At 37.7% G+C, this 22,383-nt stretch overlaps 1 protein-coding gene across 3 annotated transcripts in view; it reads right to left on the minus strand.

Annotated features, from left to right (window-relative positions):
- The window catches only part of SGK2 (serum/glucocorticoid regulated kinase 2), a 76,023-nt gene that overhangs the window by 33,653 nt on the left and 19,987 nt on the right, over window positions 1–22,383 (minus strand). Inside the window, exons 1-5 of one of the 3 annotated variants that reach the window (XM_074212004.1) lie at window positions 14,544–14,611; window positions 14,299–14,355; window positions 13,287–13,347; window positions 8,474–8,523; window positions 5,590–5,647 (exon numbers count right to left, since the gene is read on the minus strand). In XM_074212004.1, coding sequence (XP_074068105.1) covers window positions 5,590–5,647; window positions 8,474–8,523; window positions 13,287–13,316 — 138 coding nt within the window. In that variant the 5' untranslated portion in view covers window positions 13,317–13,347; window positions 14,299–14,355; window positions 14,544–14,611. Of the gene's footprint in view, window positions 1–5,589; window positions 5,648–8,473; window positions 8,524–13,286; window positions 13,348–13,624; window positions 13,735–14,298; window positions 14,356–14,543; window positions 14,612–22,383 lie in introns of those variants that run through there. The other 2 variants (XM_074212005.1, XM_074212003.1) reach the window with 2 other exon arrangements.

Consider the following 22,383-nt stretch of genomic DNA (forward strand, 5'->3'; position numbering starts at 1 on the left):
CTGCCTTGCAAAAACCAATAAATAAATAAATCATTCTAAATGTGCTTCTAAATGGAACAAATCATGACTTCTCATTGAATTTGCAATTCAAGATGGGGAGGGGAAGGGAATAAGCATTTTTTAAATACTAACTAGGTGCTAAGTGCTTTACCAGTATTATTTCATTTGCTACAATAGTCCTAAGAGATAGGTGCTATTATTATTTCTAGTTTCCAATTGGGGAAACTGCACCTATTGAGAAGGCAAGAAATATAGAATCCATCACAAATGTGAAGTCCAGTTAAATAAATTTCCACATTAGACATGTTCTGGGGGAAAAATAGAACAAGAAAAAAAAATAACACTATGTTTCAATCCTTTACCAAATTTATTTGAACTTAGATCTTCCTAACTCCAGTCCTAGCACTCTTTGTGCTCACTTACTAGTTGTCTATGATTTAAAAATAATGATTAAAAAAGGACATAATAAATTCATAAAAGTCTGAGAAAATGTGTATAAAATTAATCAGAATGGAAAAAACAGATCCAGGAAAACAATAACTATAACAATGTAAGTGGAAAAAAATAAGAAAACAAAACTGAATGCTTTGCAATTATGATGACTAAAGTTGGGCCTAGAGAAGAGATTCACTCCTGTCCTAAGGTAGAAGCTCAAGGGATACAATATTACATATATATATATATATATATATATATATATATATATACACATATATAGTCAGATATGGCTCTTGTATTAATTGGTTTTGCTGGATTAGTCCTTTTTATTATATATTGCTACAGTTTGGGTTAACTGGTGAAAATTGAGAAAATGAAATTGATTTTATTCTATAATTTATTTCATTTGTGTCATAATTTACCATAAAATGTCAGTAATGATGTTGTTGTTCAGTCATTCCAGTCATGTCTGAATCTTTGTAACTCCATTTCTGAGGTTTTTCTTGGCAAGGATACTAAAATAGTTTGCAATTTACTTTTCTAGCTCATTTTACAGATGAGGAAACTGAAATATAGAGAATTAAATGACTTGCCAAGGATCACACAGTTAATAAATGTCTGAGATCAATTTGAACTCAGGAAGATGAATCTTTCTTAGTTCAAACCCAGTGCTCTATATACTGTATTATCTAGCTGCCCTTAACAGTAAAACAACAAAGTTATATGTCATTTGCCACTGAGTTAAATTTGGAAGTTCAGCTTTCCTGTAAATTACTCTGAGTTAAGTTTGGAAGTTCAATTTTCCTTCTAATCTCCATTTCATTCTTGTGTCAAGGCAATATGTTAGCCTTGAAGCATGCAGGTGGTTGTAAAGGAGTCTGGTCTGTTATCTCTGAAATACTAGCTGTTCTTCAAGGAAGTTTGGTCTGTTATCACCATGACACTAACTAGTCATGCAGGTGGACCAGAGGGGATGGAAGGAGGGGTGGGCTAGCCCTGAATTACAGACTTCCATCCAATCATACTATCCCCATGCTTGTGTGCTTCAAGAAATATAACCAATCCTATTCTTGCCTATCTATAGTGTCTTCTAGCTCCTGAATGTTCCTCCTTTTGTCCATAAAAATATTCTTCTTATCTCATTCAAGATCTTTTGATCTAAGGAACTGAGAGACCCCGTTAATTGGTAACAGCTTTCCTTAGTAATAAATTGATCATGTTTAGAGCTTTGTGCCTTAATCACAATACTTAATCACAACACAAAAGATTTCAAAATAAATTTGAAAATAGAAACTAGTAGTAAGAAACTCAAACATAAGCAGTTGAGTTGAGGGGGATTATCAAGTTGAAGAATTGTATTTGTTTAATTTTTGTGTCTTCAGTTTCAGTGCCCTGGGAGAAAAAACCTAGATCCTCTGTCCTAATTATAGTTTTGTATGGTAAAAAAAAAAAAAAACTGGGCAGGGAGAGAATACTTACTAATATGATAAGTTAGCTTAGTGATAGAGTACCTGAAGTTCATAAGATTAGAGTGTATATCTGGTCTCAGCTACTTACAAGCTACGTGACCCTGGGTAAGTCATTTATCCTCTCTGTCTTAGTTTTTCTCATCTATAAAATAGAGATAAAAATGGCACCTATCTCCCAGGTTGCTGACAGCATCAAAGGGGATAATATTTGTAAAGCACTCTACAAACTTTAAAGTACTATATAAATACCAATTATTATCATCATAATCATCATAGTAGTATTAGCTCCCCATAGGCTTGACATTGCTCCCATGCCTTTCAATACCCTACATTAGGACTCTGACCTTACAATCAAAAACAGAAAGATAACATCTGTGAAAATGTCCTGGGGAGGAGAAACACCAAGTCAGAGCTCAATGCCCGGACAGTTTTTTTATTGAAGTTTGTAACTGGGTCACTCCTAGGAAATTCCCAGACTTGAGTATTGAGCCAACACATCTTAGATACTATTAGATGTCCTGAAGAAGGAAATGTCAAGTCACTCCTGTATTTCTACAAAGAAAAACCTCAAATGGGGTCACAAAGGGTTGGACAGGAACTAAACAACAACAGCATTATCAGGTATTGAGAAAGGGACATGGGGAGTATAGATGATCACTAACAAGAATAAAGATGATGGAGAATTTCAGACATAAGAGTCCCTAAGCTCTCCAACCACAGCATATCTAATCATTAAAATGTACTCTGTCCTGGGCCTAGGGCGTGTTCTGAGCCCAATGAGTGCTAAAGATATTTGATGACTGACTCACTATCCTCTTGTTACTCAAGCCAACAGTTTGTGAGTAAAATAAATTTATCAAATTTCAAGGGGGAAAAAAACAAGAAACAGAAAGAGAGAGAGCAAGAGAACAAGGAAAAGGAAGAGAGGGGTAGAGAAATGCTATTTACCACAGAGCAGTAGTTTTCAGCTTCTGTTAGGAATGAAAATGAGGGACTTAGAGTCTATAAAGGGGTCTAAGGAGAGTGTTCTTATATGAGAGAGAGAGAGAGAGAGAGAGAGAGAGAGAGAGAGAGAGAGAGAGAGACTGGTAGTCTGGTGAAGCCTTGGACCCCTAATCAGAATACTGTGAGTTTTTTTTTAAATTCATAATGGAAGAAAATGCTAAATTTCAGTTAAAAGTTAATAAAATAAAATTAAAGATTCATTTTTTCCCCTGATGTCTGAAAGTTGTCAAACTCTTGTTTAAGAGATTCTCTATAAAAAAAAAGAATGTATCTAATTATGGGGGCAGGGGACTTAGTAGTGAACAGGAGGTTTCATCCAGCTTATTCAGCATATTCTCTTGCCTTTATAACCTAGATAACACAAAGATCCTTACTTTGGTAAGAAATTCTCTGGGTGAAAAAGTGGTCTTATCAGTGCTGGTCAGAGGTGATTAGTGTTGGAAAAGGAGATATGAAAAAGCTGAAAAAGCTAACTTGAAGTTTTGTTCCTTCAATTTTTTGTTCCTTGAAAGCTGAAATATTCGACAATCTTCTAAATTGGAGGACTATCCTTCATATGTTCCCTCTATTCATTCTTTTTTTTTAAAGTATTTTTTTTGAAAGGAAATGGGCTTAAGTGGCTTGCCCAAGGCCACAAAGCTAGGTAAATATTAAATGTCTGAAGCTGGATTTGAACTCGGGTACTCCAGACTCCAGGATCAGTGCTCTATCCACTGTGCCACCTAGCTGCCACCCCCTGCCATTCATTCTTTAAGACTTCTGCCTCTTCCAGGAAGATACCCTAAACTATTCTATTATATCTTTCTCCTCTAAACTCCTGCAGCTATTATGACTGCCAAAGGGGAGGAGAGCAGATGAGAAGTAACCAAAGGGAAATTGACATGATGTGAATAAACATATTAATGAAGTGAAAAAAGTATCAATGGCATGTATATTCATTTTTTAAATCAAGGGGGACAATTAATTGAATTAATCCAATGATGGAATCCTCCCTTGTCAAATATTGACAAGCTAGAACATAAGACTGACTCTAATAAGAATGAATTTACTACAGATACATATGAAGTCTAATCTTAGGCTCAAAAAAATTATAAATTTCACAAGTATAAAATGGAAAAGACATTTTATCCTTGGCCATCAATGTGTCTGAAGAAGTTTGGAAAGAAAAGTTTTTTAACCTGTTTACTTTGCTATATTTCTCTTTTTTTAGGGTTTTTTTATTTTTAGGTTTTTTTGCAAGGTAAATGGGGTTAAGTGACTTGGCCAAGGCCCCACAACTAGGTAATGATTAAGTGTCTGAGGCCGGATTTGAACTCAGGTGCTCCTGACTTCAGGGCCAGTGCTCTATTCACTGCTCCACCTAGCCACCCCCTTTGCTATATTTCTTAATAAAATTCTGAGCAGTTTTAACATCCCAGAAAGAGCCCAAATTCTTTCACCTTTTCAGTGTCCTCAGATCTTCTTTAGGCATCAACAAGAACACACTTTGAGTACTGTTTAATTCAGTACATGTTTTAGGAAAAGACATTGAAAATCTGGAAAGCATCAATATGAAGGCAACCAGAATGGTGAAATACCTCAAGTTGATGCCATATGGGAATTGTTTGAAAGAAATGGTAATGTTTGGTATGGAAAAGACTTAGAGGAGACATGATAGCTGTGTCCAAATATGTCAAGTGCTACTAAATGGAAGAGGTTTAGACTTTCTGCTTGGCTCCATGGGACAGAATTAGATACAGTGAATGGGAGAGGTCAAGTCAACAAGCATTCTTAAGCACTTAATATGTGCAAGTGCTTTTCTAAGCATTAGAACTACAACTATAAGCAAAAAGAATAATTTTCAGGGGCGGCTAGGTGGCGTAGTGGATAAAACACCGGCCTTGAAGTCAGGAGCACCTGGGTTCAAATCCGGCCTCAGACACTTAATCATTACCTAGCTGTGTGGCCTTGGGCAAGCCACTTAACCCCATTTGCCTTGCAAAAAAAACTAAAAAAAAAAAAAAGAATAATTTTCCCTGTCCAAGGAAGTTCACTATCTATTGCAGGAAGATTACACATAAAAGAAAGCTGAAAAGAAAAGGGTTAGGGGTAAGGAGCAATGAAAGTAATGATGGAGAAATCTGAAAAGTAGGGTAAATAGGCAAATTTAAGCTTGATATAAGAAAAAACTTCCAAACAATCAGATCTAGCTCAAATCTGAGTTAATAGACTGATCTTGGATTAGGAGGTCTTATTTAACCTAGGCTTTTCAGGGTATGAGGAAGCTATGTGGTACCAGAGTCCAGGGCCTTGAGTCAGGAAGACCTGAGTTCAAATCCAGCCTGCATTAGCAAATCATTTAACCCCATTTGCTTCAGTTTCCTCATCTGTACAAATGAGTTGGAGAAGGAAGTGGCAATCAAACTACTCTGGTATGTCTGTCAAGAAAGCATCAAATGGGGTCACGGAGAGTTGCACAAACTAATACAACTGAACACAATTTTTGAGCATGATCAGTTTACCTGGCATGCAGCTCATTGTAGTCCCTTGTCACAACAATGGGGGTGTAACCTTCTTTGACTGCCTGCATCTTCAAAACTGGTGAATTTGAGAGGGGTATACACTTAATACCATGAGACCGCAGAGAAAAATGTTTGGGAACCAAGAAGGGAGATTTACGGCCCCAAATATCACTTACTTTTCCATAGCTCCCCTTTCCAATCACTTTCAGAAAGTCAAAGTCTGTTGGCCTGGCACTGTTGAAAGAGAAGAAGAATGCATCATTAACAAATCTCTTGTTCTAACTTTTGGCATATGGGGGGAACTCCCCAGATCTTTCCAATAGAAGAGAAATTCTAATCATTTAAGGAGGAAACTCTCTGGCCACATTTAAATTCATTTACATAACACAGAACTTGATCAGGACTCAAAGCAAATTGTTATTTCTCTACTACTTGATGTTTGTGTTATATTGAGGAGAGAAAAATAAAGGAAAGAAGAAATCAGAGGCAGAGAGACTGAGCAGAAAGACTTGGGTTTAAATAGAAAGACCTGGTTGAAATACCCACTTGAATATTTCCCACCCATGTGACCTTGAGTGGGCAAGTCACTTAACCTCTCTAGTCTTCCATTTCTTTATTTATAAAATAAGTATGTGTTTGAATTAGACAACCCTGAATTCTCTTCCATCTCAGATCTCTAAGCCTTGACTAAATGAATGATTAAAACCCTGTAGTGAAAAAGGACAGCATGTTAGCATTTGAAATGGTTAGGAAAAAAGAAGGGCATCTGTCATCAAATACAATGAAAATAAGAAGAAAAAAAGGCAAGTATAACTTTAAGAGGGAAAAAGAAAAATAGTGAAGAACAATATGTTTCTTTGTCAGTGCTGAGGGCAACTCTTCACTACACATTATTAACTTACCTTCCTAAAATAAAGCTTCTCACTCATTCCACAAATACCTGATTCAACAGCCATTATGAGATAGTCATGGTGCTAGGAGGAAGAGTGGAAGTCATAAGACTTAATCCCTGGGCTCATCCACAAAGTTGAGAATGGACTATTTATGATTTTTTTTTTAAATTCAACTGTCCTATGATACTCAGTTGCATTCAGCTTAAGTGAGCTTAGAAAAGTCATGAATGAAAATAACTGCAATACTGGTCAGGATGTGGCCAACATTAAAAGATCAAAAGCACAGATTGAGTGAATATAGATGAAGAGGGAAAGTTTACTTAGCTCTAAGGCATTAGGAAAAGTTTCCTGAAAGAGACTTCCTGTGTACTGGGTCTTGAAAGGCTGAATTTCAACAGGTAGAGATGAGAAGAAACCATGCCAGGAAGAAAGAAAAGCACAGGAAAAATGCAAAGTCAGGAAAACCCAGGAGAATAGCCTGTTTGGAGAATAGCCAATTATCTTCTTTATGTGGAGCCCTAAAGATTATTGGCTCCATGGGACAGAACTAGAAACAGTGAATGGTTAGGGGAGGATAAGGGTGTAAGGGGAGGTTGCAAATGCTGGACCCTGGAGGAACCTGAATATCAGGGTAAGAAGTTGGTCTTTGTTCACTAGGTCAATGGTTTCAAAAGTAGGGGTTGTACCCTGTCCCCAGAGGCTTTCAGATCAACCAATCAGAGGATGGGAAAATGGGTCACATTCCTTAGCTAATCCTGGCCTTGCCTCTAGCTACACCACCCCCTTTACCCATTATCAACCAATTCTCCCCTATTCTACTCTGCCCTCTTTCATGTTGACCTTCCATTTCTGGCACTGACTCCTCAGGTCAATTATAATCTAACAAGCAGCTGGTCATATAGGCAAAGTTCCTTGTCTTATCTATTGTTCTCCCACCTCCTCTGTCTCCCATCTTATCCTAAAGGACCAGGCTCTGCTTCAGGGAAGTGGACAGTGAGAAAGAGCCCTAACTCTCAAACTTTCCCATTTTTATGGTGGCATAAAGTGAGTCAGAGAGAATAAGCAGGCATAGGGTTGTTATCTCCTCCTTCTCTTCAAACCACTCCTTTTCTAAACTTCCCTATTATTCACCATTCACCAGTCTTTCAATTTCCTAGGTTGCAACCTCAGTGACATATTCAACTCCTCACCCTCCATCACCCTATATATCCAATTAGTAAGCAAATCTTATTTCTATTTCCACAATATCTCTCCCTACACATAGGTCCTCATCACCTCTTGCCAGATTATTACAATAGCTTAGACACTCTGCCAGCCTCAAGTCTCTCCTCTCTCCCCTCTCAAAGCCTTTGCTTCAAGGAAATTTTCTTAGAGTACTGACTGATCTAATCATATCATTCCCCTAATCAATAAACTCCAGTGACATCCAATTAACTTGTTTAGTCAATTAGTCATGTTTGACTCTGTGTGACTCCATTTGGGATTTTTGTAGCAAAGTTCTGGAGTATCATTCCTTCTCCAGCTCCTTTCCCATTATAGAGTTAAGAGTAGTTTGCCATTCCTTTTCCAGTTCATTTTATAGAAGAGGAAACTGAGGCAAACAGGGTGAAGTGACTTGCCTAGGATCACACAGCTTAGTAAGTGTATGAGGCCAAATTTGAACTCAGATCCTCCTGATTACAGGGTCAGCACTCTATCCATTGTGCCTACCATTGTGTATCCCTTGTAACTACCTTCCTATTAACTATTTAGTAATATTTGAGAATTGAGAATCAAATATTATTACATCTTCATCTCATTCTTTTGTCAATCTACTTATATGTTATATAATATATATCATTATTATAATAGTATATTTTTAAATTTGAAAATAAGTGTATATATATATATATATATAAAAGCTACATATATACTTAACATTTTTCATTTGCACAAAACTTTGAAGACTACTGCACAAGACAATGTGGAGCCAAGTGAAGGAATTTTTTGGTAGGGAATGTATGTGCCTTAGGAAGACTGAAATAAGATTGTTGGTAGTAAACAAAACGTATTTTAAGGTGGGAGGTTAGAAGCAGGGAATCACAAAATCCGTTGAGTAGCAAACATATTTTCTCCCATCTAGAGGCCTTCTGAGAGATACCTCTATTTCTTCATTTTAAGAACTCACTTTGGATTTGCTGAGGGTCCCAAGTTGATATTTCCATTGGATGTTGAAGTCTAAAAAAATAAACAAAAGTAAGTTATTTAAAATCACTTTTATTCTTTTTGTATTTTTTCCTCAAAAGCCACAGTCAAACCTATATAAATTTATTTATTCTCCCATCTGTGAAGTAGAAAAGGATCAAGTATTGCCCTGATTCAAAGATGAAGAAAAAATTATTTTTTCCCCAAATTACTTAAAGAACAGTTTCAGGACAAGTAGTTCTGAAACACTAGGATTCAGAATTCAACCTTGTGCCCATTCACTAAATCTACAGTTTGCAATTTGAAAGCCAAACATTAGAAACTCTGAATAGGTTATGTCCACAAGAGAAAGAAAAATAACAGAAGCAGCAAATCCAAGAGGGTTCAGAGATTGTTCTGCCTAGCAGTACTCTCACTAATTTCATATAAGAGGCAAGAATGTAAAATTACCTCCCTCCTCACAACCAAATAATCTGATGCTCTAGGGAGAGTCGAGGTATATTCTATCTTTCTGTTGCTCCCCACCACCACTACCACTCCCCACTGCAATTTTGTAAAGTGAGGCAAACAATTGCCTTTCCTTCCTACTGCCAAGAAGTAGACAGGTAATGAACAATACTGCCATCACACATAATTTCACAACTTCCAGAGACCACCATAGACATGTCTAGCTTTCCTGGATATCAGTAGGGATACTTTCTTCCCTTCTCTCATTTTATGAATATCTGATGCTGGAGGTTGTGGGAGAACCAAAATGCCCTGTCCTCAGTTTCCCTTATCTGAAATCGAACAGATTGGAATTGATGACTTCTAAGGTCCTATCATTTAGTTTGAAAGGAAGTTAGCAGAGAAGAGAAATTTCTAGAGGCAAATCTACAGTTTCAGTTTCTTAAAAACTGGTCCATAACACATCTTCTAGTTGATGAATAAATGATTGACTGAAAATTTATTAAGCTCTTACTATTAACAAAATTCTGTGTTGGACACTGGGGAGACAAAAATAAAGATCAAACAGTCCCTATCTTCAAGGAGCTCACATTCTTTGTTTTTTGTTGTTGTTTTATTTTTTTATTAAAGATTTTATTTATTTTGAGTTTTACAATTTTTCCCCCTAATCTTACTTCCCTCCCCCCCCCACAGAAAGCAATTTGTCAGTCTTTACATTGTTTCCATGTTGTACATTGATCCAAATTGAGTGTGATGAGAGAGAGATCATATCCTTAAGGAAAAAACATAAAGTAAAAGAGATAGCAAGATCAGACAATAAGAAAGCAGTTCTTTTTTCTAAATTAAAGGAAATAGTCTTTGGTCTTTGTTCAAACTCCATGGCTCTTTATCTGGATACAGATGGAATTCTCCATTGCAGACAGCTCCAATTTGTCTTTTGCAAGAACTCTTTCCCATTTCACTTAATGCTAATACTTCCCTCAGAGAGTAACTCCATCTTGTGTCTACCCTGTTTTTATATAATAACAGCAAGCATTTTAAAACACTTCAGGGTTTACAATTACAGGCAGTTAGAGGCTCAGTGAATAGAGCTCTTAGTCTGAGTTCAGGAAGACCTGAGTTCAAATTCAACTTCAGACATTTAGTAGCTGTAAGACCCTGGGCAAATCACTTCACCTCTGTTGTATTAATCCACTGGAGAAGGAAATGGCAAACTATTCCAGGATCCTTGCCAAGAAAACCTCATGGACAACAATGTCAACAGAATAACAAAGAGCCAGACATGATTCAACATCGATAATAAAAGACTACAAAGCACTTTAAAAGTACCTCATTGTATCTTTATAATAACTCCATTATCATCCCTGTTTTACAAATAAGGAAACTAAGGCAGAAAAAGGTTAAGTAAGTCACTTGACCCATCACACAGCTAGTATGTATGTGTGTATAAATATGTGCATAAATATATATTTTATATATTTATGTATTTATGTGTGTATATATATATATGTATATGGTATAGCTTTTTGCATTGCTGTCTCTCCCTTTAGATTGTGGGCTCCTTGAGGACAGGGGCTGTTTTTGCCCTTTTTTGTATGTCTGGGGTTTAGCATAGTGTCTGGCTGATATCAGGTGCTTAATGATAAAAACTTCATTTCACATAATTATAGTCAATATTTTTATAGTGATTTTAGATCTGTAAAGTTCTTTGCACATATTATATTATTTTATCCTCACAACAACCCTGGAAGGTATGTGTTATCATTATCCCCATTTCATTAAGAAGTTTAAGGACTTGTCCAGAGTCACACAGCTAGTAAGTATCCAAAGAAGAATCTAAACTTTCTTTTTTCTGACTAATATTTCAGTAGTCCAGAGTTCTATTGCTCTCCTTTTGTAATAAAGAAAAAAGCCTATATTTGTTATTAAAGGTTTGGTTTTTCTTTTTTTTTTATGAAAGGGTTAGGGAGAAGTAAAAAAGAAGAAAAGACAATTTTTTTAATTGAAAAAAATTTAATTGAATTTTTTAAAATTCCCCTTAAGACCCAGAGAAACTAAAAAAAGAATTATGGTATTTTAGGCACTGAAATTAATTTGCTATACTAGTTACTAAATAAACATAGTTTAAATTGATTTTTATGTTAAAGACTAACAAATCATTTAGTAAATAAGTAGACCTAAAGGGCCTATTTATTTGGCTTCATTATCTTATAGCGACCTAATTAATTTGTTCTTGCTCAGTATATCCTCTTGGAAGGATACTGCTTCCTCCTTGGTTCTATTTTATAAGACTAATACAGTGATAGCTCTACTTAATGAATTAGACCTGGAAGACTAGTCTGAGAAAGGTTAAAAATTAAGTGATACATCAACCATTTCCAATCTAGAAAAGGAAGTTCATCAAAAGAAAGAGTCTATTAAAAACACAGAGAAAACTATAATGTGAACATTAATAAAAAACTTAAGCCCTTTAAGTCTTCAGAGTAGTCTAGAGGAAGAGAGAATCCTTTTACCCACTCTCTCCTAACAGAAAGATAGACACCTTCCCAAAACTCTTGAAATCTTTGTTTTTTAGGCTTTTGCAAAGCAAATGGGGTTAAGTGGCTTACCCAAGGCCACACAGCTATGTAATTATTAAGTGTCTGAGGCCGGATTTGAACCCAGGTACTCCTGACTCCAAGGCCGGTGCTTTATCCACTATGCCACCTAGCCGTCCCTATTTGAAATCTTTTAAAGGCCATAGGTTAGAAATTTTAGAAGAAATCTCAAAAGTCAATAACTCCAATTTTTAATTTAACAAAGAATCCCATCTGAAATATCCCTATCCTATCATTCATAATGTAATTAGACCTAAAGTCTAATTTACAGTTGTAAAACATGATTTACATTGAACCCAAATCAATTTTTCATGCAAAATAGGACTAGAAGTTAAGAAGCAGATGCTAACCAGCATCAGTAAAGGGAATTTCCAAATAAGGAAATTCCCTCTCCCAGTGTTAGCATCAAGAGCAATGTCAGACATCTTAATCAAAACATGAATAATGCCATCTCCAAACCCCTCCAACTTATCTTTGCAGACTTATCTCTCACCTCTAGTCTACAGGAACATTCTACAGCTACAGCCAAGTAGGTTTAGAGCTGGAAGGGACATTAGAATCCATTTATTCCAGCCTCCACTTTGCAGATGAAACTAAGACCAGTAAAAGTTAAATGACCTGCCTAAGGTAAGTAATAGAGCAAGGATATGAACTCACATTCCTGGATTCTACCTCCACTGTCCCTTTCACTCCCCTCTTTCCAGTGGGCTTCTCTTCAGTCCACCAGAAAGGAAGTAAATTAAATTCCCAACAGTCCAGCCTATTTCCTCCTCCAGAAATCTTCTCCCCCACATCATTTTAAAAGACAAGAAAGATCCCAACCCCATCCCTCTGGGATAAGCGCCCCCCCCCCTTGGTGTATCTTCTCATTTTGTATGTTATCTCCCCCTTTAGACTGTAAATTGTTGAGGGCAACAAACATCTTTCTTTTTAGTAGTTGAATCCATTGTACCTGGTCCTTAGTAGTGTGGCTTAGTAAATGATTATTGGATTTGTTGGACTAGATCCTTCTTACTCCAAAACAAAATCAGTTTTAACTCACCTGGAGTCCAGGATTTGCAGAAAAATCCATGGTAAAATAGCAAATCTCTCAGCACTTTAGAAAAGGTGGAAAGGTCCCTACTCAAGTCTTTCAATTTGTCCAAAATCATCATCTAGTCTCAGAACTGATACCCTGCTCCTTTTCTCTTTTCTGAATGCCTTCCCCAGGCCACAGAATTTTCAGTCACAAGACTCTCCACACTCCACTACAGGTAGCATCAACAGACTCAGAGAACTTGAGAGCAGAAAAAGACTAGATATTTTCAAACTCCACCCAACAGAAGAGGAAACTGAGGTCCAGAGAAAAGGAATAGTTTGCCAGAAGTTATACTATATTAGTGACAGAATCTGGACTAAAACCTGAATTTCCTAACTTAATACAAATTTGCTGAAAAGTTGCTCAGAGAATAGGGTTCCTTTCATACTCAAGCCCTACACCCTCTTTTAAAACAGGTGTAGATAGAGAAGATCTTTTCCCCAAAGGTCACTTACTATAAGCAGAGGATGAGACTGCAATATTTTAAAAATCTTTTTTTCTTTTGTTAGTAAGAAAAAATTTTTTTGCTTCTGAGAACAGATGCATTGACTTTGGAAGTATATAAAAATACTTTCATGTAACTGCCTTCCCAACCAGCCCCCAAAGGATCTCAGTCTTGAAAGTCAGATCTCTAAAATGTGAAGGTATTATATATCGGCAATACTTCAGCTTACCTGGAGACTAGGACTTGCAGAAGGATTCATGGTAAAACAGCAAATCGGTCAGCACTGCAGACTAGAGAAGAGGGAGGCTGGGATTAAAAAACCTTCCTCTCTACCTTTCCCTTCCCCCTTTCCTTTCCCATTCTCTTCCCCCCCCCCCACTTTGCACAAATCAAAGGAGAGTCCCCAGGTACTGTAAACCTCCACACTTCAATTTTCAGACCACTGCATTCCCTAAGGGTCACTTGAATCCCTCTCCAACCCAGTGGCTGATCCTCTTTGCCCTCTCTTGGGCTTGATGCCAGAAATGCCTGATAGGGCTCAGTGCCCCCAACCATTAGCTTCCTTACCTGCTCAATTCTTTCCTTTCAAACTAAAGTTATTCCCTTTCATCCTCACCATCAGAGCCTTCCTGGATCTACTACATTCTGCCCTCATGGGTACAGAAAGGAGGAGGGGGTGGAGAAATTCACAGGAATGTGACCTCATGACAAGGAGTCAGTCAACCAAGAGTCCTTCATTTTCTTAGGGGCTTGCAGGTACATAGTGGAAGGAAGATCAGGATTCCTGTTCAGATCCTTTTATTTATCCAATCTCTTCCATACCAAAATCATCTTCCAGTTTCAGAACTGACCCCTTTCCCCTTTCCCCTTTTTCTGAACACCTGTCCCAAGCCAGGGAAGGAACTTTCAGTCACAAGCCTCTCCATACTGGCAACAGGTCACAAACCCATAGAACTTGAGAGCAGGAAGGGACCCTAGACATTATAATCTCAGTCCTCCAGATGAGGAAACTGAGGTCCTCAAGAGGGAACAGTCTGCCAAAGGTCATCCTGTGTTGGTGATAGAGCCTAGACTTGGAATCTAAGTTTCTTGACTTTTAGAATAGGTCTACTAAAAGCAGCTCAGAGCATGTGGTCCCAACCTTGAGCCCCCAACCTCATTTTTAACAGGGGGAGCTACAGATGGCCATCGTCCCCATGGCTAATTATCATAAACCAAGGTACCTCATAAACCTGCAGTACCTCAAGATCTTCAGAATCCACTGCCTGTCCTTCTCCAGTCCCCTTGTTCTGGAAGTTCTGCAGAGGCAAACAACTGTCATTAGCTGATAATCAGAAAAGACAATTATATACTCCTCTACATTTTCCCCAATAACTTAGTGTTAAAGATCAATGGAAAATGATGAGTCGAAATCAGCTTTCAGCCAGTCCTGGAGGAAAGATTTGCCCCTGGGTTACAATAGAAACCAGCTATCAGAGTTGGAAACCTGGGAGCCCAGGGAGCAATGGAGTTTTTCTTCTGTGTAATAAACAGCCAGCAAAGGTCTGGGGAGTGATCAGCTGGGCCCACAGCTTGCTCACCTTTGCCTCCTTTCCCCAGCTGTTACAACACACCCATCCCTAACCTACTGGTCCCACTGGAGCAGACCTGCCGTTGGAAGTTCAGGGATGGGGGAGGTGAGGCAAGGCAGGGTGGCAGGGAAGAAGTCAGTGGCAGAGGTGGTGTCTATGAGAAATTCAAGCTCTGCAGGAGAAATAGAGTCACAGTAACACAGACAGAGCCGAAAGGGGACCTTAGAAACAATCTAGTCCAAGCCCCTTCACAAGAGCATATAAGTAGTATGTGATAGAGCTGAGATTTGAAATTGGCTCTTCTGGTGCTAAACCCAATAGTTTATGCATCACATTGTATAATGTCAAAGCTGAAAAAGACCTTTGAATACAGGATGCCAGTGTTTTGTTAATGGTAGTTGTTCAGTTGTTTGTGACCCCATTTGGGGTTCTCTTGGCAAAGAGACTGGAGTGGTTTTCCATTTCCTTCTCCACCCCATTTTACAGATGAACAAACTGAGGCAAGCAGGGTTAAGTGACTTGCCCAAGGGCATACAACTATTAAGATTATGAGACCAGGAGCGGGCAGGTGGCACAGTGGATAAAGCACTGGCTCTGGAGTCAGGAGTACTTGAGTTCAAATCCAACTTCAGACACTTAATAATTACCTAGCTGTGTGGCCTTGGGCAAGCCACTTAACCCCATTGCCTTGCAACCCCCCCCCCCAAAAAAAAAGAGTTAGAAAGGTCCTTAAGATATAAGAAACAGAATGCTGGAGCTAGAGGGGAAACTTCAGATTTACCTAGTCAAATCTTCTCATTTTACAGATGAGGAAACTAAGGTCTAGAAAAAAGATATGACATACCCCACACTACACAACTTAGCAGTAAGCTTTTCTCACAATAACAAGTTGTGTCTCCTACAATCCTGGGCTGTCCTTAACAACTAACCATACACACGCACACACACACACACACACACACAAACACAAACAGATACACCACACATACACAGACATAGACACACACATCCCTTTGTAGTAACTTGAGAGAAGAGAAAGACCAGAGAAAGAGCAAATACACCCTCTCAATTAAAGTAAGGGAATTAAATCTGTCCAGGGACTTCCAGCCCTGTTCTCTTTTTTTCTTTCCCTTCCCCCTTCTTAGGCTCAGTGCCAAGGCTGTGAGAAACTTTGCTTTCATTAAGTTTTATTTTGCCCTCTCTTTCTTTCCTCTTCCCAGTTCTATTGACAGCATTAGTCAGAGAGCATTGGTGTTGTATTTGCCAACTCAGAGAAAGTCAAATACAGAAATAAGAAAAGAATGTGGCAGATTCATGAGCTCAAATTCCAGATCCTAATTTATTGACTGTAAGCAGGCCTAGGCACCCTTCTCCTTGGACCCAAGCCCTTTCAGGTAGTATCAGGGATCAAGCCAAGAACCTGGGCCCAAGGACAGTCAATAAAAGGTATTTCTGTTTAGGGTTAAACACCACCACTAAGATTGGCCAATGGAAAGGCCGGACCTGAAACTGTCAGATTTAGGCACAGTCTACCTGTAATAGTGAAGGAGCTATGAATGTCTCTTCTTCCATTTGCCCTACCTACCACCTTCCATCATCAGAGGAACTCTCAAGGTCAGGTGATTTACTGGAACCAGCAGGTGAAAAGTTAAGAGATATAACTGACCTGTCAATCTTCCCTGAGACCAGTTGGATATTGAGTCACTAAGAGCTCCAGACCCATTCCTTCCTGAGCTGACCACCTGGGACATTTTCCCAGACTGAGACTAACCTACCTAATAGAGGAGAGACACTTCACTTTGTATGTAGCTTGAAAATCATGGAATTTTCAGAGATATTTCTTAGAGCTGGTCATTAGGGTCAAGCATAAGATCCTATATTTCTAAAACTCAGATTTCAACCAGAGACAAAAACATGGCAGAACACAAAAACAAAATAAAAAATCCTGTGAATTTCTCTACTCTAAAGATCCATTGTCCTTCCAAATTTTATATCTACTCTAGGAAACCACACCTCTTCATAATACAGCCTAAAGACTTAGAGGAAACATAAAATTTCATTCATGTCTTGCATCCCAGAGCCTAATATGCTGCTTTATAGAAAGTAGGTGCTTAAATATTTGTTGAACTGAAAAAAACAAATATTTATAATGTGCCTAATCTGTGACAACACATCCCCCTCAACAATAATAAAAAAAAAACTCAGATTAAGATGGATTTCTGGCCCTAATGAAATTTACAATTTGCAGAAGGAGAATCATAGAAACAAAGATAGCCCTAATCTTCAGATTTAGGGGTTATGATTTAGCAATATTCAGTCAAAATTCCACAACAGCAGCAGCCCCCATTGGATCCTCATCCAAGGAAATACATCCTTCAATTAGTCAATGTCTCTATCAGTAGGTATGGAATGTTTGGAACTACAATTCCACTCATACTAGGCAACAAAACCTCATCAACAGGGTACCTGTCTTATGTGGGTCCATTCTAGTCAGCTTTGCAACTATTACTCCCCCCAGAACTCAGACTTTGATTTCCCGGTAGCTGCCTAAAATAAATAATAATTGCATTAGAAGGAGGCAAAACAAATTACAGTGTGAGGTCTGAGGGAGACAATTGTTAATGTAGGACCAACCTAATGGGTTTATCATGAATCTTAAAAGAAATAATTATCCATGTAATGAACAAGTACAACAAATAAGTAAACATGTGCCAAACTTTGAAGTGCTAAATAATTATCAGTTAATATTGTTTTGGTATTAGCAGGAAATCCGGGAAGACTTCAAAATGGTATTTGGACTGGACTTTAAAGGATAGCTAAAAATTCAAAAGGTGAAGATAGCTCATCCCAAAGATGGGGATCAGTGTCTAAGCAAAGCTCAATAGAAATGGGAGAGTGCAGTAATATGTTATTGGGGTCCAGAGAGGCTATAGAAAGTTATCTTGTTTAGCTGGAGCAAAGAATGTGAGAAGGGTATAATACAAGATAAGGCTAGAAAGGTGGGGTGGTGTCAAATTATAGAGAACCACGACTGTCAAAAAGGAATGAATCTGAACTTCCCAGGAAGCAATTTTTATCCTGAAGATTTTTGAGCACCTAATCAAATCTATATGAGTTTGTCTATCTGTTTTTTTTTAAAAGATCAGGGGCAACTAAGTGGCACAGTGAACTGGCCCTAGAGTCAGGAGGTCTGAGCTCAAATCTGACCTCAGATACTTAATAATTACCAAGCTGTGTGACCTTGGGCAAGTCGCTCAACTTGCAAAAACCTAAAAAAAAAAGAATTTCTATAGGCAGGTAATAAAAGATTTTTACTAAGGTTGTCATAACATATCATTTAAAAAAGTGGAGAGAAAAAAGTGGAGAAGCATCTTGCTGGGGTAAAACCTGGAAACTCTTTTCTTCCCTTGGTTTAATTAACTTATCTCCTAGCTCTCCCAGAACTTGTTTGATCACTCCTTTTCATTCTCCTTGGCTGATTTATCAGCCTTTCAGCCATTAAGTACAGATGCCTTTCAAGGTTCCACCCTTGGGGGGCAGGTAGGTGGTGCAGTGGATAGAGCATCAACCTTAGAATCAGAAGGACTTGAGCTCAAATGTGGCCTCAATCATTTAATAATTACCTAGCTATGTGACCTTGGGCAAGTCACTTAACCCCATTGTCTAGCAAAAAAAACGGTTCCACTCTTGGAAGAAAGACAAAAAGGAACCAAGTAATTATTAAATACGTCTAGAACAACTAAGTGGTGAAGTAGATAGAGCACCATCCCTGGAGTCAGGAGGATCCAAGTTCAAATCTGGCCTCAGACACTTGATACTTAGTAGCTGTGTGACCTTGGGCAAATCACTTAACCCTCATTGCTTTACATCTAGTCACTGAACCCAAATGGCTCCAGAGGAGAAAGTGAAGCTGTGGTGACTTAGCACAGCATCCTCTTACTCAATTCCAATTCTTATGCATATCATGACATCACCTTCCTGATGTCATGGTCTTCAGAAAGGAAGGATAAACATCATCGTGGCAGGAACTGTGTGAGGCACTCAGGATACAAATATAGTCAATTCTTGTAATTTGCATTACTTATGTTCTATAAAGTTGCCACAAACACTTCATTAGCAAATATTGAACCATTGGTCTAAGGGATAAAGAGTGTTTGGTTCCAGAGAGCCTCTGATCATTACAATTCATCAATTAATCAATACATAATCTTGTTCTATGTTTTTTTAAAGGCATCTTATTTAACATATTTCTTCCACATAATTATATGGGAATTTCCTCTTCCTTTTTCTGAATGTACAATGTTGCTGATTCATTAACATTAAATTGACCACAAATGGTACTATAACTCATGCATTACATGATACATATTTTTTTTTCATAAGACATTTCACTCATCTTCCTATGCTTAGCCAATACTAGCAAACACTTCAATTCTGTGCTTGGAGGCCATTCTAAACAGCTAAGTCACCAACAAAAAGCACAAAAATGCAAAAAATATAATAAAAAAATGTGGATGGCAAAAAGGTCAAGTTTATAGGTTAGGAAATGAAACATGAAGATAGAGTATTGTCTTGTTAAACCTCACCTGGGAACTTGTTCATAGGGTGACTAAAATTTGTTACCACTCTGCACATCTCCAAAAATGACCAGGAAAGTGTTTCAAATATTGACTTTGGAGTTCCAAATAAATCTTAGTAATTAGAAGAATTCACAAATATAGAATCTGTGAATAATAAAAATCCATTGAAGAAGCAAAAAGAAAGATAATCCCCCACCTCAAGTTTTCATTCTAAGGGCAGAAGATGATACACAAAAAAGGAGTTGAAAAGTCAGAAGGGCACCATGATTTTGAAGTCAAAAAAGTTGGGAATTAGGGAAGGGCAGTGAAGGTAGGTTGCCTGAGTCCTTGTAAACAGGTACTACAGGTTGAGCAGTGATGATTTGATGATCCAAGGAAAAAAGGCCCCAGGAAGTTCAAGAATGAGACAATAGTAGAGGTATAATCATGAAAGCCAGAAAGTCAGAAACAGGGTAGGAAGTTTCTCTTCTTTATACTCTTTCCCTTGATTTCTTTATTATATTTTTTGCATTTTTGTGCTTTTTGTTGGTGACTTCCATCTGTGTGCTAGACTTTTCCACCTGGATATCCCACCAGAACTCAAAATTCAACATATTCAGAATGAAACTCATTATTTTTATGTTCACCTGGCACCAGACTCTTTCCTCCCTTTATCTTCCCTATCTTTGTTGAGGGCAGCACTGTTTTTCTAGTCACTCAGGTTCATAACATCAGAGTCATCCTTGACTCTTCCCTTTTCTTCAACCCCTACATCTAATTATTATCAAATCTTATAAATTATACCTTCACAATGGCTCTTATTCCTATTCCATTTTCTCCACTCAAATGGCCACTATCATAGCTATTCTTCACCTTTCACTTAGATGACTATAATAGTTTTTTCATTGATTTCTCTGCCACTAATTCTGTCCAAATCACCACCAAAATCATCTTTCTAAAGCATAGGTTTAGCCATGTCATTCCCCTGCTCAAAAACTTTTGATGGATCTAGGGATATCTATTGTCTGCAATATAAAATATGTCTTAGTGAGTTTTCAAGGTCCTCTACAGTCTGATTCTAATCTCCATCTCCATCTTTATATCCCAATATTCCCCTTCATACATTCTATTTCCTAATCAAACTATACTATTAGTTGTTCCCTGAATTTGATGTGACATCTACTTTTGCCTCCATATATATGCATAAACCATCTTTCCTGCAATTTGGAACTATGCCCAAAGGGCTGTAAAATTCTGCCTACTCTTTGACACAGAAATACCACTACTAGATCTTTTTAAAGAGATCTTTTTTTTAAAAAGGAGGTGGGGGGAGAAGAAGGGTTTATTTATACAAAAATATTTAAAGCAGCTCCTTTTGGAGTGGCAAAGAATTGGAAACTGAAGGGATGTCTACCATTTGGGGAATGACTGAACAAATTGTGGTATATGGTTATAATGAAGTATTACTATACTATAAGAAATGATTAGCAGGTTGATTTTTAAAAAACCTGAAAAGACTTAAATGAAAGTGAAGAAAGCAATAGAATACTGTATGTAACAACAACACTTTATAATGATCAATTATGAATGACAGCGCTTCTCAGCAATAATGATTCAAGACAATTCTGAAGAATTCATGGTGAAATATCCACCTCTAGAGAAAAAACTAGTGGAATCTGAGTGTAGATCGAAGCATACTATTTTTCACTTTATGTATTTTTGGTAGGTTTTTTCCTTTGTCTTCGTTTACAATATGAATAATTTGGCACTCTGTTTTGCATGATTGAACATGTATAACGTACAACCAATTGTTCACTGTCTCAGAAAAGGGAAGGTGAGGGAGGGAGAATGAAAGTTTAGAATTCAAAAAACATTTTAAATGAATGTTAAAAATTATTTTTACATGTAACTGGGGAAAATAAAATATTATTTATAAAATAACAATCACTCCTGCCTAAAATGCACTCCCTCTTCATCTTTCAGAACTCATATTTTCTTTCAAGGCTCAGCTTGGGCACCACCTCCACATGAAGCTTTCCCTGATTCTTCCAGTTATTAGTATTCTCTCCTTCCTCACTGCCTCATTGATTTAAGACTGGGAGGGATTTAGAGTCCATCAAGTCTAATACTTTAGTTTTATAGAGAAAGGCATCTCCCTCTCTATGAAGAAGTGGAAGACTATAGACATGGAATAATACAGTTAAGTCTTTTTACCATATGTTGGACAATTTTTACTGAATTGTGGCTTATTTCCTTGCTTTTATTCTTTGTTATCTGGGATAGCACTCTGAAGAAGGAAAAGGTTAGGAATACATTAGAGAAGATTAGTGATGCAAAAACAAAAGATTTCAGTAAAAATATACTTTTAAAAAGAAAGATGGCAATGTAGTAAAATACTAGAATAAAGTGAACTCAAGAGAGATAATCTGAAAGAAAGTGGGAGGGGTAGAAGATGGTGATGGTCAGGAATATCAAAAGCTGCAGAATTTAAGGAGGAAAAGGACTGAAAACATCAGTTACCTTTTACCAGGGCTAAAAGAGGTCAAGTAGGGCCCAGAGAAAATGTGGTAATCTTTTGAAACTTTTCTGTACTGTGGAAGGCATTCTCCATTCTGTACTATTTGTGATCTCCACTTCCTCTGCCAAGTTGGACTTTTGGTCATATCCTCTATGGCAAGAGAAAGCAGATTATGGTAGAATATCACTAATGCACAATGAGTGTTGTCTTATATAATCATCTCCTTGGGGACCACTCCTGTGGCATATACATTGGAGAATACTTGAAACCAGATGCTAAACCACTTCTCAAGTGATACCCTTGTCCCACCCACCTGAAAGGTATTTGAGTGGACTTCTGCCCAGTGGGAGCTCTTACTTTCACTCCAAAATTCCCAATGAGCTGCTACTTGTTTCCTCTCTCTAAGTTAGATCCACATGGTCTGACCATGCTGCTGAAACAATATAGCTTTGGTTCCATGTGGCTGGTTCTATATTGATCTAAGCTTCTTTTCTTTTCTTTTCCCTTCTCTTCTCTTCCTTTCTGTCTTGGACTCCTTGCTATTTGTTTCTCTCTTCTCTTCTCTTCTCTTCTCTTCTCTTCTCTTCTCTTCTCTTCTCTTAGCTTCTTTTCTCCTCCTTTTTCCTTTTTAACTTGACTTCTCCTTTCCCAGCTAGTAACTTACCAATATAGTTCCAG

This window comes from Macrotis lagotis, chromosome 1 (genome assembly GCF_037893015.1).
Source record: "Macrotis lagotis isolate mMagLag1 chromosome 1, bilby.v1.9.chrom.fasta, whole genome shotgun sequence".
NCBI classification, from domain to species: Eukaryota; Metazoa; Chordata; class Mammalia; order Peramelemorphia; family Peramelidae; genus Macrotis; species Macrotis lagotis.